Source organism: Anabas testudineus, chromosome 24 (assembly GCF_900324465.2).
Source record: "Anabas testudineus chromosome 24, fAnaTes1.2, whole genome shotgun sequence".
NCBI lineage: Eukaryota > Metazoa > Chordata > Actinopteri > Anabantiformes > Anabantidae > Anabas > Anabas testudineus.
This window is the reverse complement of record NC_046632.1, coordinates 11,038,183-11,057,306: the sequence shown is the minus strand read 5'-3', so window position 1 is coordinate 11,057,306 and position 19,124 is coordinate 11,038,183. Positions and strand designations below refer to the sequence as shown.

The 19,124-nt window shown below is 40.6% G+C and overlaps 1 protein-coding gene and 2 pseudogenes across 1 annotated transcript; all 3 read right to left on the bottom strand.

Moving 5' to 3' along the window:
- Positions 1-2,048: 2,048 nt before the first annotated feature.
- epm2a (EPM2A glucan phosphatase, laforin) lies at positions 2,049-7,543 on the bottom strand. The gene is made up of 4 exons (XM_026341082.1): positions 6,768-7,543; positions 6,196-6,370; positions 3,702-3,946; positions 2,049-2,901 (listed from the first exon to the last, which is right to left on the bottom strand). The coding sequence occupies exons 1-4, from the start codon at positions 7,012-7,014 to the stop codon at positions 2,618-2,620; spliced, it is 951 nt and encodes a 316-aa protein (XP_026196867.1). The 5' UTR covers positions 7,015-7,543; the 3' UTR covers positions 2,049-2,617.
- A 21-nt stretch (positions 7,544-7,564) lies between these two features.
- On the bottom strand, positions 7,565-11,316 carry LOC113149623 (annotated as a pseudogene).
- A 556-nt stretch (positions 11,317-11,872) lies between these two features.
- LOC113149175 lies at positions 11,873-16,864 on the bottom strand (annotated as a pseudogene).
- Positions 16,865-19,124: the final 2,260 nt, after the last annotated feature.

Here is a 19,124-nt window from a genome sequence, read left to right as displayed (position 1 = left end):
ACTAAAGGATTGTTGGACAAAACACGATTGTCTGTCCAAAGCTGAAATGAATTGGCTGACTGTGTTTTGATAATGATATCTAGTACAGACAGTAAACAAAAGCGTCTTCTTCTTGAGCGCACCTTTGCAGGTTAATAAAGCTCCACTCATCCATCTCACAGATATGCAAAATAAAGTAGTTGGACCTTTAATGAGCCTGTGCTAGATGTGGACTGGAGTGTCTGGCAGGAAACTGAATGGCTTTTCTTACCAAGCTCTTTCACTTTTTACCTTTTCATGTGGAGAGTGATGAGGACAAGTTAACTGCAAGTTAGTTACTGTATAGAATGTAAAACACACATACAGAGGCTGATAGTTATTTCTAACATTTCAGACTCATTCATTACTAGAGCGGACACGCAGTATATTCTTAACGATCACATGTGACCCCCCCCCCCCCCCCCCCCTCTTTGTTTGGCAGTAAATTCTGGGCACAGCTCTGGTATTTAGTTTTAATCTCGGTCATCATCTCTGTGCTGTTATCGGGCTACTGTAATTTAAATGCACCACCTGAAGCACACACTGACGCAGAGTTTGAAACGGCACGTGTGGAGAGTCAGTACTTGATGTTAAAATACACAACATATTGTGTATATGTGTCTGTCACCTGCATGCTTTGCTTCCTTTTCTTATGCTTTTATACTGTAGCTTAAGGGCACAGCGACAGGGTCAGGCAACTACGTTGTTTGGAACAATACAAGGTTAATGTAATGTTATTGTAATCTACAAAATAACTTCCACCTTTCATTCATACATATCACCGAGCACCCATTTGAATGTATGACTGAACCACATGCTATGATCCTTTGACATCTTAAGGTTGTTACTGAATATTTATTTAATTTCGTAATAGTTTTTTTCCACTTTACATCAGACAAAGGGAAACAGGAAAAGTCCATTTCACTTGAAGGATCCATTAAGGAATAAATGGGATGTGTACTGCAGAGGCAAATTTAAAGAATGGGTCTCACACTTTAAATCAGCAGAATAAATGTCTGTAAAGGGAGAAGCAGAAGGAATAAATGCGAGCTGATGGCTTGTGGGGGGCCACTGCAAGCCAGAGCAATAGTTACAACAATCGTATATACTACAGTGTATTTTCTTGGCACATTCTAGATTAAACCTAAGAAATATTTGTGCACCATAAAAAGCCATCTGTGTGACAACTGCAGATGCTCTACAATGCACCGTCTAATTTAAATACAAGGATTTTGGGGAACCATTGCATATGAATGGCAGATACTGGAAATCGTGTGGACTTGAAATACTGTATAACATCAATCGCTAATAAGCAAGTGGAACCAGTGCAACATGTTTACCAGTGCTTCTTAAAAAAAGGAAAAGCTAATTTAATATTCAGTTTTTGTGAATATTTTTAGAATGTTTTGAGAGTCACGATGATTTGCCTCCACCACAATACCTCATGTGAACTGCTCGATCCACCCTCCCGTCCCCACTGACACTTTCACAAGGTGCTGTTTAATGCAGAGACCTGCTGAAAAGTAACAACAATGTGTAAGACACGTGCTTGAGGAGAAGAATCTTTTTTCCTCTCCGATCCACTCCCCTTTTTAGAATCAAGGACAGGTAGCAAAAAAAAAAAAAAAATTTCCTCAATAAGAGCCTAGGAAGAAGTCTGAAATTGACAACAAACAGTATAACAATAAGGTCTTATTACGTATGCATTAAAATGGTCTCACAGTTGCTTTTGTTGTGTAGGAGTTGGGTTGGAAAAGCACGTGTCGGTTAAATAAATAAAAATGAAATGTTATCAGGCTCCCTGAAAGAGCCGGGGCGGAGCTGCATTCTTCAATGTCTGGGAGCTGAAGACGTCTTTGACAGAGAGCGAGAGGCATTGTCGTTTTAGGAACTGATTTGTCGCTTTGTCAAAGAGGAGCTTTTTCCATGCAGCATTAAAAGGGAGGATCAATTTTGCTTATAAAATAAAAAAAAGGGGGCTTCTCTTAAATGAATATAGAGTCGAGCAATAAACACAGCACAAGGAAAAACAGAGTTCATATTCCGTAGTTCATATTCAATCTTTGACCTGCTTCCTTCTCACTGAGGTTTGTTTCGATGTGTTCGTCTCATTCATTGCTGTTCAGCTACATTATAGGTTACCTCGTCAAAATGTCAGCTCTGTTCTCTGATTATTACAAAAAAAGAGCTAAAGGAAAAGAGCTTTACACATTTATTAAATGTCCTCAGCAAACCCCAGTGGTACACTTTGCAACTGTACTTGGTAGAGAGTCTTTCTAAGTTAAAAGCAGTATGACAGTAGGATAATTGCTTTTGACATCTATGCTCGCAGCCAGCAGAACTCTCTCCAGATACTCAGGGTTCAACCAGATTTTGAAAGCCACTCAGCAGAAGTGGCTCATTTGTGTGCATTAGATTTAAGTAGAAATGAGTTAATGTTCTTGTTTCACCTTCTGGCACCTTGCACATGGACTATAGAATCTGATTTTACATTTCTGGAATCATTTCTTTCCAAAGGTCCAGTCCAGAGGAGCTTCACATAGCAAATTCATCTTCAAATTTGAAGTCTTCAGTACGAGGATGCTTCTCAGAGACACTCTCATGTCTCTGGGTAGGAGATGGTTGATCGCAGTTGTCCAAACTTCTGGACGAAGTCTGACTGGGCTTGGACTAAAGCTTCCTCGTCTATGTAAGCTGCTGGTCTCCGTGCTGCGACAAAGTACTGCACTTTCCTCATGCTCAAGCCGAGGACGTACATGAGCAGGCCACAGACGGCTGCCGTTGACCTGCCTACTCCAGCGTTACAGTGAACATAAACAGAGTGACCGTTCTCCAGGAGCCCATGAAGCAAGAATACAGCCTGGGGGAGCATCCTGATACGACCTGCGGAAGAAGTAAACGTAAATAATTATTTTACTGTTTATTTTTCATACTTCAATAGATGGCCTCTCAGTACTTGTCACGACTCTGCTCTTTTATTTTGTGCTGGGTTTTTTTTTCCTGCCTGGTTGCATTTATTCTTAGTCTTCCCATTTTGGCACGTGTCCTCACTCACCTAGCCACTCCAAAATCCTTTGTGCTACATCCCCTCCAATTCTACATGCTCTTTCCACTCATTCACCTTCAACACTCATTTATGCCACTATTCAACACACACTTGCCTGCCAGTTTACCCTTTTAGTTTCTAGTTAGTGTATTGCCTGAGTGTTGAGTGTTTGTCTGGGTGGTTTTGAATCTCTGTACTGGAACTATTGGACTACCTCAACCTTTAAAGCTCAAACATTTTCAGTTCAATATTATTGCACTGCATTAATAGTGTAAAATACTATTACTAACAATGACCCACTCAAATGTGATTACCTCAGTCTAACGTCAGTAAATTTGCACTTTGATTTTTTTTGTGCTTATATTTAAGCTAATATAACATACCTTTTGCGACCATGTCAACAGGTGCTTAAGGATTAAAGGTGATTTGTGGTCATGACTGGCTATAATTTTCATAATAATAAAGTTTAGCTGGCACAGGACTGTATACCTAAGTGCCTGCACTGCCAAAGTACCTCTGAAGAACATGTTCAGTCTTTAAACACTCTAAGCTTCGACTCTCCCCTCATTCTGCTCTAACTAAATACGGTTGTTAAGATTATTGACTGAATCATTTAGGTCAGGAAAATCCGTCTTACCCTCAGTGCTCATGTCAGGTGTGGGTATCCAGACATACACCATGCCACAGTCTTTGTACAAATGCATCATGGTCTCCGGGGTCATGGCTTCCTCTGGACTGCGCCTGCAGCCATATGAATTGTTCACCACATCCCACTCTGTCTGGAAGTTCATCACTGCAGTGATGCCCAATTCATGTTTCATCTTTACTGTCACATGTTCTACCTGTCGAGGGCAGCTGCCCAGCCAAACACGCGGCAGTATCCTGAGGGTAACAAAGTGGGATCCATTAATCATTTATTTGTATATTTAAGTTATGGAGTATATTACGCATGCTCTGTTCAGGCCTTTGCAGTATTGAAATGGATCTACAGTACAATTCAAAAGCAAGGTTTAAAAACTTGATGCAGAGTGCATTAGCAGAATAAACACTTGTGATGACTGATTCACTTGTACTGTAGCAGTATTAAAACATGAGATATAGGCTGCATACCAGTGCTGTGGGTAGGACCACAGAATTTGAAAGGAAATCTGACCTTATACCATCTCACTGTTTATTTCTCTTACATAGCCTACTACCCTCTGTCCTTCACAGAGTTGATGTTTTATTGACCCTGTGTCCCTCTAATTTTCATTCCCTACCATTTTGTTCTTAAGTACACTCCCTTTATTGCTCATTAGCATGCATAAAGTCAACAATCCTATTAGGGCACACATAAAAGGAAGCAAGCATGCTGTTAACCTGTGATCTCAGAGTGGGACTGCAGTGAATGGCTCAGTTCTTGATGCTGCTACCAGATTACAGTTTACTTACTTTCATAAAGGTTTCATCTTAACAGCAGTGTCTTCTTGCAGCTGAACAGTGAATACACTAGTCATTTCTTACACTCACAATTTTTAATCATAATAGATGGTTTTCCTGTTGTAGATCTTCTTGTTATAAACTACATAACCTTAACTAAACAGGGCCTGATTATGTTAAATGACTTTTTAAAAAGTGACTCATACCTGAAAAACAAAGATCTCAGCATGTTCAAATACCCCACTTGTTTGACTGAACTGTAATAGAAACTCATTACACAAATGGCTGCATGCCTCATCTATTTATGACCATGAGATGAGGCAGCCGCTAGTGAGCAAGTGAAAGTCTTTTTGAATCATGAGTTACTGCAGAGGTGGGTGTGTATAATACTGGGGGCTACACTGATACAAGGTCTTGGAGACTAATTTAAAAGGCTATTAATAGGAGAGATACAAGGGCACAGTGCTTCCTACTGAACACAGGTCCTTGACATAAGCCTTGTAAGGTCTTCAGACATAAATTAAAACCTGATGGCAACAGTCATTTTTATGCAAGTTCCAGTATGTGCTCACTTGTCTCAGGGATTGCTGGGCTAATTTCTGCTGAGCCTGGCGTACATGGCACTGGGTATGTAGCTTTATAATAGAAAGCCATCCACAGGTAGATTAATGGTATGCTGGATCTTGTGTGTTTGCCAGTTTCAGCCCACAGTACAGATTTAATTCAATATGTGAATTAAATCTTAGTAATTTGCTTAGTGTATATTTTAAAGAAAGGCTTGGGTGCCCTTCACTTTTTACACATTTTACTGCATTGTAAATTTAATTTGAAATGGGGGAAAACGAGAACCAAAGCTTCTTCGAACACAGTCACTACTGTATCAATCACTTGAGTAAAAATGAGTCAGTTACTATATGAGATACCTTGGAAATGAAAATAAATCCTGACTGATACCCTCTTCTTTCCACTGAGCTCGCCAACAAGGTTGAGGAGGTGATAATACACATGCTAGTGGCCTACCTTTCTAAAGGACAATCATTTTCAAAGTGACAGACAGCAATTATGACTAAAAGGGAGAAAGCAAGGTTAAAAAACAAAGGCATGAACAGGCATGATAGGGTGACTAAGGCTTTGTTTCCCCTGTGGGTGTGAAGTAAGAGTGTAACTTTGATCAAGTAAGAGTAACATGACCGCCCTGACTTCTTTACAGGACAATAAAGTACTGAGGATTTTTATCTCTCATTACGTGTCAGGCCAAAGAAGAATTTGGACTGTGAAAGTAGAGTGATGCACTAACCTTACTTAGTGAAACTAAGTTTAAAGATAAGTGAAAATGATCTGATGTGATGATCAGTGTTCAGTGTTCAGGGTTCAGTGTTCAGTGCCCCAGGGTATCTCATCAATTTTACATTTGGTACACACATATTTCACAAAATGAAGGCTGCAGATAATTTCATTGTAGTTGTGGGAAGTGATATAGAACCACAGCAGAACACTATCTAACACGAGTTCAACATGTCTGACAGCTCAGTCATATTAATACTTCGACTGGGGTCAGAAAACACCCTGAAGCTCTGATGCTGACAGGCTTCTTAATGAAGTACACACATAACACACACACACATCTTCACAACACATGCACACACATCTTCACAACACATGCACAGCCGAATTCCTGGGTAACATGCAAAGAAGGCTGTATTGATTTTCACCTGGAGAAATGTATGGCTTTCTGACCAGCCACACTAAAGTAAAAGTTTGTGGTGTGTCTCATCTCATCTGTGTGCCCCGTTTCCTCTATCCAGTGACCAATCGGGTGGCAGTACACTCCATCCACGACGTTCTTCTCATCAAATGAACACCATCTGTCATGGCTCGGACCACTACCTGGAGACATGGAAGACAACTTTGGGGCAGGTTAGTTACTAAATACCCAAATTTATATGTTTGTGGACACAAAGAAATGAAGGGTTATTCATTAAACAAATACACACAAGTTGAATTGTAGTTTTTGTTGCTGCCAATTTGTCTGAAAGGTTGACTATATCTTAAATACATGGTTTTATTTACTAATTTATTTAGTAGTGCGTTAGATACTATAATTCTTATATGTAATTTGTCCTTTGGGGCCACCGTATACACCTGATATGTGACGTCACAGAATGTACAGGTGCCCGGACAGGTGTCACTTTAGCGCCATCGTGTGGCGGCGAGGACGCAGCACACAGCATAAACAAACATGGCGGAGTTCTTCTGGCGGTTCGGCTGACATGCGGACTGTTACCTTCCCAGACATAGGTGCCTCCGACTCTTTTGACGAACTTGAACCACAGCGTGTCTTTGAAGGGCTCCTCCAGCTCCACGTCTCCGACCCACAGGCTCGGTTCGTGCGGTGACGGGAGCCGGTGCGACGCTTTCAGCTGAACCGCTCCGTTCGGGTCCCAGTGGCCCATCTCCGGACGCGAACCCAAAACGAAGACCGCGACATCTGACGAGTCCGGGGTGAGAATGACCCCGAATCGGAACAACATGCTACAGACCGAGCGTCTGGGTGTCCTGACGGGTTTTGTGGGCCTGGTTCGGCCTCCAGCCTGTGTAAATATCCTGCTTGGTACACAGTGGGGTAAAAATAGAACAGGCTCTGGTGTCGGACACACGGGCGGGTCCAGGATGTCAGAGAATTACAATATTAAATTAGACTTTGATATCATGCTCAATTTATGTTCAGTGTAATTCAGTGCCAGTACACAGCTGTGTGTGTTCTGAAATAACTATTATAACCTCCAAATAATCATAAACAAGAGGTTAACATCCAGATCTCACAGGGATAATCTGCCCGGTTTGTGGTTTAGAACTTGCATTAATGTCACTATTACAAATATTACAATTAAGAACATTTCAAACCTCTTCTTAAACCTCTTATATTGACTTCTGCATCTCTAATACGAATACAGCATATGATGAATTGCATCACTGACATTTTAGTTTGAACTGCACTCAGAGTAAATTAAGTCTTCGGAGTTGATATACTGGACAAGTTTGCCCCTGACATCAACAGTAATACATCATACACTTTTATTCTGTATGCACATCACTAAAAAGGTAAAAAGTTAAATACACGTGACGCATATATTTTTTTTAATTCCAATTCATGCCAAAGCTCTAATATTTCTAATATTAAATTATTTTAATATATTCTCGGTCCAGCTCGTAGATAAATGCTGCTGCAGGCTGGTTTCATGCGAGATCATTTTATCAAACAGTTGTCTTAAACAGTTTCAGTGGAATAAGTAATCACCCATCTGCAGATATTTAAGGTTTTGGACTGTTGCCCAGATAATGCATACGAGTCAGAGTTGGTACTTATATTGCTCAAACTGTAAAACAAAGTTATTTCTTAACTTAGGTCTACGCAATACATAATTCATACAGAGATACAGGCCTTGCATGAAAGGACCAAGCAATAACCTGTCATCTCCCACCTCGCTTGTTGTATCTAACTAAATTCTGTGTAATATAGACATGTGGTACGACAGGGGTATGTAGACCTTTCTTATGCAGGGATCCCATGGTTTCAGTGAAAGTTTAATTCAGTCACGTAAAGAAGAGGCCCTTCATTACATAACTCTGAGGTTACTCTCTGGGTCCAACCTATTGCTCAAATCTGTATGTAAATTTTTGTCATTTATGAAAATCCAGGGTAACTCAGGAGCATTCAAGCAAAGTCAGGAGATCACTATAGTCAATAAAGTTAATGTTGTACTTTATTGACTATAGTAGAATGTACTTTTAGAAATTGCAGTACAGTCATCAGTCTTTGCAAATAAAGGTATATTTGCATCACACTGGACAAAGTTTTGACAGCTGTCGAACAAACAGTTGATGCTGTTCAAATACACACACTATTTTCTATGTTTTGAGGGTTCAGATAATAATAAGGGAGCTCAAGCTTGGTGTTCCTCTCAGTAATAGCCAAGCTCAGGGAGGCCAGTTCTGCCTGAAAATCCTTAATCATCTGTAAGGCTGCAGGCTCATCAAACCGTCGCTCAGGATAAGTACCAAGCTTTACCTGAAAATAAAATGTGTCAAACTGGGCAATGAGTCAACTGTGACAAGGAGAACCGCTAATCCAACACATGTAGAAATATTGAGGGGGAAAAAAAACAAAAACTAAAAATTAGATTTAGACATTATTAATACTGAGATAATTTTAGCATCTTGTCCTCAGTTTAATTATCTAATGTCATATTTCCCCCTTAGATCATGAGTGTTGTTGACCCCAAGTTGGCAGACGTTCACCTGTTAATGATGCTCCACAACCTCAGAGCATCATCTCTGTAGTAGAAGTTGGGGATGGACTCCAGTCCTCTAGCTGCAATATTTTCAGGGGGGCAGAGAGAGGTGTAGGTTGTTTGGGACAGCCCCTGTCTAAATACTCATGCACATACTCATTGAAAAAGGATCATGTTCATAAAATGTGATCAATATTGAAGAAAAACCATACAGTCTGAAATATTTAAATTGGGTCAATCTAAGAAACTGTAAAATCATATGTTTCCAAGTACTCTACCGGGGCCATAAAGACTAGCACGAGCCAGAATGTTTATATAGAGGGTCTGTCGATGATGGGGGATCAGCAGCTGTGAAGAGGAGAAAACGGAGACTCAGGTCAAACAGGAACTAAATAATGCAGAACGGAATTAAACCATAAGAGAAAAATAAGAAAACTGCATACCTTGTACAGATGGTGAACCATTGGGAGGTTGCAAAGTGCTGCCATTGTAAAAACTTCTCCCAGTAGATGAGTCTTCAGCAAATGACTGACCACTTGACCATAAAGGGAATCTGCTTGTCTGACAAATATCTTTGCTAGAAGCCAGTCAGTCTCCAAATCACTAGGCAGAAAAATCGGGTTCTTCTCTGAGGGCTGCTGACCGAGCTGAGGGTGGAAGCATGTTTAAGTTTGCTGAAGGTGATAAGAAACCAAAAGCATGTCGTCTGAAATGGTTTAGTAAAAATGGGAAACCTGAATTGAGATGGGCAGCAGTTTCTTTTCCGGATTTAGGTAAAACAGGCAGAACAGCAGGCAAAGCTAGTGGTTTGCCATCTATAACTCTTGTAGGCAGACCTTCCATGATTTTGTAATCAATTAGAAATATATTGCCCTGCTGTAGAATAGAAATTACCAATGTGAGGCATTATAAAAAAAAGTGGTGAGGAAAAATGTTTAAGATGCTAGCAGGAAATGCATATTTCATACCTTCATCTCTGCATTCAGAGAACTTCCCCATGCTAGAAAGGGTTTTAACATTTTGTCCTTCACGGGGAAGTTTGAGGGAAGCTTTGTGCAACGTTTGATGACAAAGGGGTTGTCTCCATTAAGAAACTGGTATCCAAAAAAGTCATCGTACATCCACTGCTCAGACACATATTCTGGGAAGTAAAACACAAGACACCAAATACTAGGAGCCCACCTGGGATGGGAGAGCGTTTGAACCAGGAGACTGTCTTCATAGCCTTGAAGCTTTTCCAGTGCTGATTAGAATCTTTCAGACTTTACGTTCAAGCTCAGCTGATCTAAATATTAAAAAAAGTTTATTCACTTGAAAATATTTATGTTGTGCAGGATAAAATAGACTGTATGACTCACATTGCTTCTTTTACAGATATAAATTGATAGGCTTTTGCTAATGAGAAGCTGATACCTGCAGGAGCAGCTTTTGGATCGGTGATGTTTACGATGTATGACATTCCCTCAGCATACTCAACCCATCTGTGAAGCAATGCAGGAAATAAAAGAAATGTAACATCAATGAATAATAGTCCTGGTCAATGTTACCCTAACCGGATACTGATGAAAACTAATTCAACACTCACATGTATATCAATTTTTTGTTGGACCAGTTCTGTTTTGTTTTTCCCCGTTGTTCCACTAGTCGAGGAAATAAATCATCAAAAGCCTTAGCAGCTGTTGATTAAAGCCAAAGGGAGATTTTTTAAATAGGTTCAATTAAATTCTATTATTTAAACACATGATTTAAATTTAACCTTTAAATAGCTCAGAAACTAAGATGCTGTAACTCTTTATTAGTAGGATATCACCAACCTCTCCCCCCTCTCAAAAACAAAGTTTCACCACTTGACAACCATCTTTGACACGGGAGAAGAATTGTAATCTTTTCAGGTGTTGTCACCACTATTGTGGAGCAAAACCAACTTGAGGAGGAGGAGGAATCCCAAAGACAAAAGTGTAGTCACAGAATACGTTCCCACCTGTGGACGAAGAAGATGACCAAAGTATGTATTAAAATGTAGTATGTAGACCTCATCCATCAAAGACTAAAAGGTTTAGTGTTGAAAACCCTAAAATTAAAGCTGAACTAGTTTTTCCAAACTCACCTTCGCATGTTTGTCATCCAGCTGACTCAGGCAAGTACGCTCAGACTCTCTTTCAGTGCCAATAAGGGTAACATACACATTATCCAACGTGCCTGCATTCAGCATGCTTCCCGTAGTCACAGTCAGAGTGTACACTGCCATAACGCCTGGCTAGCTGCAGAGAGCTGAGGCATCCAAAAGAAGAAATCTCCCCATCCCTGTAGTTAATTAAAAGCAATCACAGCTGCTGGGGGTCACTGATTACGTGAGACTTCAGGTTGGACAATCCTGGTTCTTGAAGGCCACAGTACTGATTGTTTTCCAGCTCTCCCTACACACTGTTGAAAACCTGGATCAGGTGTGGTCAGTTAGCACTTGGTGTTGCTACTGTACCCTAGAATCTCCCAGAACTCTCCTGTTTCTTTTTGTGTTTCATAACCTGGCTGCTTTTTGTTTTTGAGGCTTACTAGAGATCTGCATCTTTTCCTGAAATATCTGAGGTTGTAGTCAGGAAGTCCTCTTGATTGTTAACAAGGAAGCGTACGCCTACATCCTGTATTCTGTCTCGCTGTGCAGCCATAAATAGGTTTTTCTTAACCTTGCAACACATTCAATGGTTGTCGTTTTCTAGTTTTCCTGCAAGCACCTGCTTCTTGGAACAGATCATACCCAGCTGTAGATTTGGCAAACCAATTACCTCCGATATGTGACAGAATTTTGCCGATTTTAGCTTCATTCTTGTTCACACTTGCACTGAACCTCTTTAATCCACATGGTGACAAACAACTCCACCTCAACCTAAATGGCAACTGGCAATTAACTCTGAGTCATGTGAGTTCTTTTATATACAAACTAACATTTAAACAAAACACAGCTGCAAAGATTTTTGCAAAGACTATTTACAGCAACACAATAGCAACTAGGCTATTCATTAGATGCTAGCATTTGTAGGTAAAGTTCAAATATTATAACAATATAGTATTATACTGAATAACTTGGGAAAGACAAACATAAAAGACAGTAAAGACTTTATTAAATGATAGCAAATCACATGCATCATCAGGCTAACCTCGTTTTAATATCCATCTGTTTTTACTCTCTTGTGTTGACACTCTATAATTGGTAATAGAAAGACTACATCATGTAGAGTCATATATCAACATCGGGGGGGATTAGCAAATATTGTGTAAAGTGCTGGCAAAACTTCTGTCACGCAGAAATAACGCATTATAACAAAACAATCTGCTTTTCCCCATGGCTACTACTAGAAGGCAAGACAGTGAAAACATTTAAACATCTCCTCCATTCCTTCGCAATATTGTGCAGAGTAATATAAATGTAGTGTGCATATTTGTCTTCAAGAAAATAAATTTTATCTGATCCGGCTTAAGGGCCAATTTCCAGCAAAAATTCATGCAAAGCTAAATTCTTAATGGTTTTTTCCTACACTAAGGGACGGGTGAAGTGTTATTTCATTAAGGCTTCATCATAATCTATTGTCATGTAGGAAGAGTTCATTTCACAACACCCACATAAAACCACAGGGACTCCCGTGCAGGTACGAGACGTCAGCCTTCTTTGGTCAGGTGTTCACATGACGCAGGACACGACGCAGGGACTGTCCATCTCGTGCAGTACACATTGCAGGAAGAGGTACAGGCTCTGTCTTGTGTTCCACTACGTTGAAGTGGCACTTTTTAAGATGGTTTGACATGCTGGGGAGATCAGTGAAACCCCACGACAACACAGGGCTGAAAGCAGTGCTGAATCTCCACACCTACAACAGGAAACAAGAAAATCTAAGTTGAAGGTAGCACTACTTGTCAAAAACTTCATCAGACATTTTTTGATGATGTTGCTACATCACCCTCAAACCCTAAAATGCCCTTCTTTGCTAACTCTTAACATTTAGGTAACTTGTTCAATATTTTAGGACATACACATATTTGCACATGCATCTATGTAAACACATTAATAAACGATGTAGACTTTCTTTCTTATCAATCAGAAAGTGACACCGGGTTTTCTACTCACCCTGTTTTTGATCTGCCATGACACAGTTCCATGAGCACCTGGGCTTTGCCTTCTTTCCCACTGCAACTCCACTATGCCCCTGGACTGCAGAAGACTGGCACAAACCTCCCTCATAGTCCGTGACACCAGTGACAACTGACACAGGCTAAAACTGTCCAGGAACCCAGCTATGTGCCACAGTATTTCAATTGGCAGTCCGCTAATTTGGTCAGACTGGGAGTCACCTGGAAGTTTTGAACTTGGGCAAGGCTGAATCCCAAAGGACCTGAGGTGCCTCTCATGAACCACCTTGGCCCCCCGGGTTGATGGGTAAAATCCTCCGCTGTGAAAACGTACAGCCGTAATATGCCAGGGGGCATCGGTGCTCCATCCACCCGTTGAGACCAGCATGAATGTCACCATGCACGTTTGTGAAGTGGGAAGAAAACTGGTCTCGGCGGAATGACTGACCACAGACAAAAGGGAACATGTGCTGATAGCGGGGATTAGCAGGGAGGTAGTGGTTGTGAGGGACTGCCTCGACCTCCAGAGCTTCCAGGACAAGTCCGAGGCGGAGAGTGCGGAAAGGGCTGGGGTAGGAAAGCTGGGGGGCAGCATGATCACAGGCAGATGCAGAGGCCATGTCACCAACTCTAGTGTTGGTTACTAGGATTGCTGCAGGGAAAGTAAAGGTCTGTGTGCCAAAGTCAACACGATAGCCATCAATATACACTGTGTCTGAGATTCTTCTACACTCTCTGGACTCCTCTAAACAGAAGAGCAGGGCTGCTGTGATCAGATCAATCTCTCCTAGACCCATGGGGTCGTCATCCTGCTCCAGGTCTGAAGTGTCCACAGCCTTATCCTCCATTTTGGGCTTCAATCTATACAGTGACCTGTCTGGGATAAAACCTATCCGTCCATTGGGTAATGCATTGTGGCCTTGGCCCCTAAAAAACTGGTAGTTGTGAAACTTTGGCTTGGGCCTGTGGTTTTCTAAAAGGACTAGCCCCCTATCTTCCAGGACCACATGACCAGCCCTCTGTGCCACACCCTGGCTGACATGAACTGGAGGTGCCATTTGAGGTGTCACTGGCTCCTGAGAAACACCATCATTCCTGTCATCTTGCACCTCATCAGGAGAGGCTGTCTCCAGACAGGCCTTCTCTGGTTCTGACAGAAGTCCATTTGTTGCATTTATAACTGTTCCTCTCAGAGCCCCATTTCCACTCAGACAGCTTGAACAAACATTTTGCTCTTCCACCTCTTCTCCTTTTAACCCTTCATCAGCTGTAAGTGTTTGTTCTTTCAGTCCATTCTGAGGGTCCCCATAGCTGCTCAATCTGCTCTTCTGCATAGACGCTCCTCTGTTCACACACTCGGTGCTGCTATCAACAGAGCTGGCACTGCTAACAAAGTCTAGAGCAGCAGCTAAGCTTCTTGCAGTCTCAACTGTGGCATCATAGAGTTTACTGAAGTGCTCCTCGTTCAAGCCATTAATTCCACTGACAATTTTCTCCTTTGCTGAGCCTGGTGGGGGAGGTTGTGGCTGACATGTGGATGATGACTGTGAAGGTGACTCAATAAAGGTGGTAGCCTCAGTGACAGATGTTAGTAAAGCTGCCTCCTTTGCCCTGTTCTCTTTACTAACAGGGACAGGTGGCGCTCTCTCTGTGGTAGGTGCCATGGCAATCACCTTGAGAGATTCAAGTAGTGTCCGCTGGTCCTGAAGGGCAAGTGCCATGTCCAACTGCTCCACCTCCTCTACCCCACGGCTCAGGCTTTCATAGGAAGTATAGTCCAGGCAGCTAACAGGCCATCTGTTCCACTCCATGGTGCAGCACACAACCCCAGCTGGACACACTTCAAGGTGTGCAGACATTTGGTTGCGCACAAGAGTAGTAGGGCAGCCATAGCCACTATTAAGGCAGGGAACCCTCACCAGTGGGCACATTAGTTGGTGCTCATCAACTTTGCAGGAATGAAAAACAGCCCCACAGACTAGAGGACAGGTGATAAGATCACAAGCGATGCCTGGCTGAGATCTGACCATGCATCTCTGGTTAACACAGGATATACAGTGAACATGGTCTTCCTCCATCTTCAGAGCTGTGTGCGTCTAAAGCTCCTGAGGGTGACTGACTGAGAAAATTCACAGTCCTGTGAATAAAGCAGATAAAGCAAGTAATGTCAGTGTTTTACACATAAAACAGAACAAAGAGGATTTTATTGAGAAAAAAATATTAAACTCTAATTAATATATCCAATTATATACCCTTATAAATTAAAAAAGGTTGCCTTCTTTGGTTTTTGTTCTGCCCATTCAAGATAGAAACAAAATCTGAGAAATTATAAATAAATCAAAAAAATATATTGTACCCAAGCTTTGGGCCAGTCCTGAATGGCTGCTATAATTAGTGGAAACCACCAGATGTCACTGTGCTTCCTGAAATCCATGCATGCTTTCCAGGTTGCGCCTCTATATTTATGCTATAAAAAGTAGAGTTTACATATTTGTACACAGAAAAATTTAAGGTGCAAAATGACACAGCTTGCAGAAACATGAAAGTTATATATGTGCGAGGCACCTATTTTCTCTATTCAGTCCTTCCTTTTGTTTCGAGCTTGTGCAACCGTGAAACAGTGCCCCCACTCCATGCTATGTGGGACTCAACTCTGGTGAACACTGCTTGGTGATGCACCTAAAAGGCAGTCTCATAAAAAATACCTTATTAGGAAGTCTCCAAGCCCAATCTCAAGGAGGTCAAAGCCTTTCCTTTCCTACATTTGGGATAAGAGAGTACTACGCCTCAACTCTATACTACAACATCAATTCGTAGCAGGTTTTGAAACTGTTTTATGGTCATGCTAAAAAAAAAAAACAAAAAGTGACAAAATACACATACTAAAATATGCTGAATGTACACAATTGTCCTTCAATGTGACATGCAAAATCCTACTAACAACTGAACATATCAAAATACGCACAGGTAAAACACATCCCTAGAAAGATGTTAGAATAAAATAAAAAAAATTCAACCATTAAAACTAATTATCTTTCTCTTTGTGAAGTTACATCAGCAGTGTAATTCCAGTTGACTGACATCTGATGATTGATGTTTGTATCTTTCCCTATAATATACTTAAAACTATTGTAAATTGAGTACTTTTGTGTATTTCTTTCAGGAAATCTAATGACTACTACAGTATTTGGATACTTTTATTAATAACTGAGGCGGATTATCTGCAAGATAACACAGCAACTATCTGTTTGTTTCCATCAGCACTATATTAAACAGTATATAATAATAATATATGTTATTGTAATTAAGATTTTGACTTGTGTCACTTCAAAGTCTGGGCAGAAGTGTAGACGCAGCTTCAAATGACATGGATGAGCTTATATCCCAAGTTATTACTACTAGCGTTAAATCTTAACTTTGACTAAATGCGCTTTTAGTTATCAGATAATCAGGATGCGCTCATTTGATTTAACAAATGTCCCGTGGAGATAAAGCACAAACACTGATAACAACGAAGTAGCCTAGCTGCCTACCAGGAATCCACTTTAGTTGCTGTTCAAGTTTGATTACCAAACAACACCGCAGCAAAACAACCGACGATAACAAGCTACTGAGTACAGTTTATACACACACACAAACATAAAAATATACCTATATACTCTTCTACCGCAAGCCAGCTTGTTGTCAGCTGTTCTTTCTCCATTAAATCAACTTGTTGTTGTAACATGGCAAGTTAGCTTGCACTGGCCGGCTAATGGTGGCTAACAACAGTTAGCTCGGCAGTCCACAACAAGCTACTTTAGCCCCATTACGTTGGTTTAGCATGAGATCGGCTTCTCACCTTATCGTTGTATTGGCATGAAAACTGTTAAAGAGTTATCCTTGATTGCTTTATCCAAATTCAACTGGCTGTAAAGTGTAGTTGCCTCTGTAGAGTAGGTGCTAATGACAGCTAGCTGCAGCTCTTCTCACTCAGCTTCACTTTTTTTTTCTTCACCAAACTTTATTGAGCAGAATGTCGCTTACAGCCATTTTACAGAGACGCTATAAGAAAAACAAAGAATAAAATAACATGCAAAAATAATAATAAAGTATTATATAATATGTTTTAATTAGTATATATTTATTACTGCATATAGTGGCAACATAGACAGGGTATGTTTGTGGCCATTATAAATTAATGATTAAAATTATGAGCTGAAAGGGACATAGAAATATAATGTAATTATGTTATTAAACAAGAAAATAAATTCATTTTAAAAGAAGCAATCATTACACACTATAGTAATAAAACAATAAAGGAGAAATTTCTTTATTTTTCATCTTTTTTTTTATTTATTTTTTTTATCACATGCAGTAACCAGCAACAGACAGAAGAGATCAGCATTGCACCGTTTCTTCTGAGCAGCGTCCAAACTGGTGACGGGTCGGCTGAGCCTCAATTCATCGCTGTTAACCGAGAGAGACACCACGTATCGAGGTCGGGGTCACCTACAACACAGCACCCCTGGAGCTGGAGGAGCTGACTCATGGACACATCAGCAGGACAGTGCGTAACAGGACTGAATACACTTGTCATAAGGTGTTGAAGCAAAACCATAGAGACCTAACAGAGGGCCACCTGACAGAAAAGCCTAATGAACCCTCTATTAAAAGAAAATCGAATTGTGTACAATCCAAACCAAGCTCACGTTTCAAAATGCATAATAATCTTTCATGCAAAATCATATAATGGTTGCATATGCAGATTGAGTTATATGATTTATTCTGAAGACACAGTGCAGTCACAGTATTTGCATCTTATAATCTAATATACATAGGTATTGCCTATTAGTTCAAGAATGATGTGTGGTTTCTCAGCATTTAATTTGAATTAAGCGTTGATTTGTGCAAACCATTTTAACCAGATGAATGGAATAAAAGTACAAAAACAGTATTTCCAGTTTTTGCACTTTCTTTTCCCATCTCCTGTTTGCTTTTTAACATTTCGTGACACAGCTTCACCAGTAGCCTAAACTGGTGCAGTGCTGTGCAACTTACCTTCATTCCACTTGTCTTGGGGCTCTCGAGTGCTGAAACTCTCTGTCTTGCTTTTCTCGTTTTAAGTGCTTTTATATGACCTCTTAGATAAAAAAAAATTTTTTAAATGTGACACTCTTTTCTTGTAAAGTGTGACGTTTGTAACAGGCCTTCAATCACCCTGTGAGTGAAAAAGACAAACGTTGCTGAGTAAGTCTATGACAAATTGGTTTGTCAAAATATTGACTGATGGGGTTTATATGTTGGGGAAATAAAATGCAAACCGGTGTCCATTTTATTTCTGATTATTCAGTATTTCACAACCAGCGACGTTGACACATTAACGAGTGAAAGAGGTAAAAAATAAAAAGATAGGCTGTACCTATACAAGTCATTTAGCTGATAATAATGTCACTGATTGGTTTTTCTTGGCCATCTCTATAGCATCTAAATACCCTAATGCTGAAACCCCACACAGCTGCCGCCTCCTTTTGCCTTTCAGTGTGGCTGCAGCATCCAACAAGTCTCTCAAACATGTCACTTTTATTCAGGTTCAATATCAGATGCTCGCTCTCGAAGCCCCGGGCACCAGCAGTGCCAGAAGCAGAGCGACTCTTTTCTAAGTTTATTTGTGATTTCTACCGCCTGGCGTGAGTCACGACAGGACCCCCCCAACACAACCTACACTCCTCACGGTAATGGGCCGTGTCTTTGCGTGAGATAACTAGAAGGGTGGCGCTTAACCACAGGAGTCATTAGTGTCTCCACCACAGAAAAGGACAGAGGTTGTGTCTACTGATCATAAGAAAACCGTCACTGATGTAATGTAGACTATAATTTTATAGAGTCTTCTTATCAAATGTTTGTCATGAACCGTTTTACACAGAATGCTACAATGCAGGCATCATATGATACAGAATACAGTAGACTGTATGATTACATGGTTATGTTAAGAGTTCTAAGAAATCTCTGATGACCTGATGATATATATGATATCACCAGTGACCTTCAATCAAACACTAGGTGGTGTGATGCCAGATGTTGATTGCTGTCCATGGTGCTGAAACCCCAGCATTGATTGTGGAGTCTGTTACAGATCAGACCTCAGGTAAAAAAGATATGATATATAGCTAAATGTCATGAAAGACAGTGGTGCGTAACTCTCGTGTCTGCTTGTTGTCAGTACTCCTACAGAGTTGTTTCAGGTT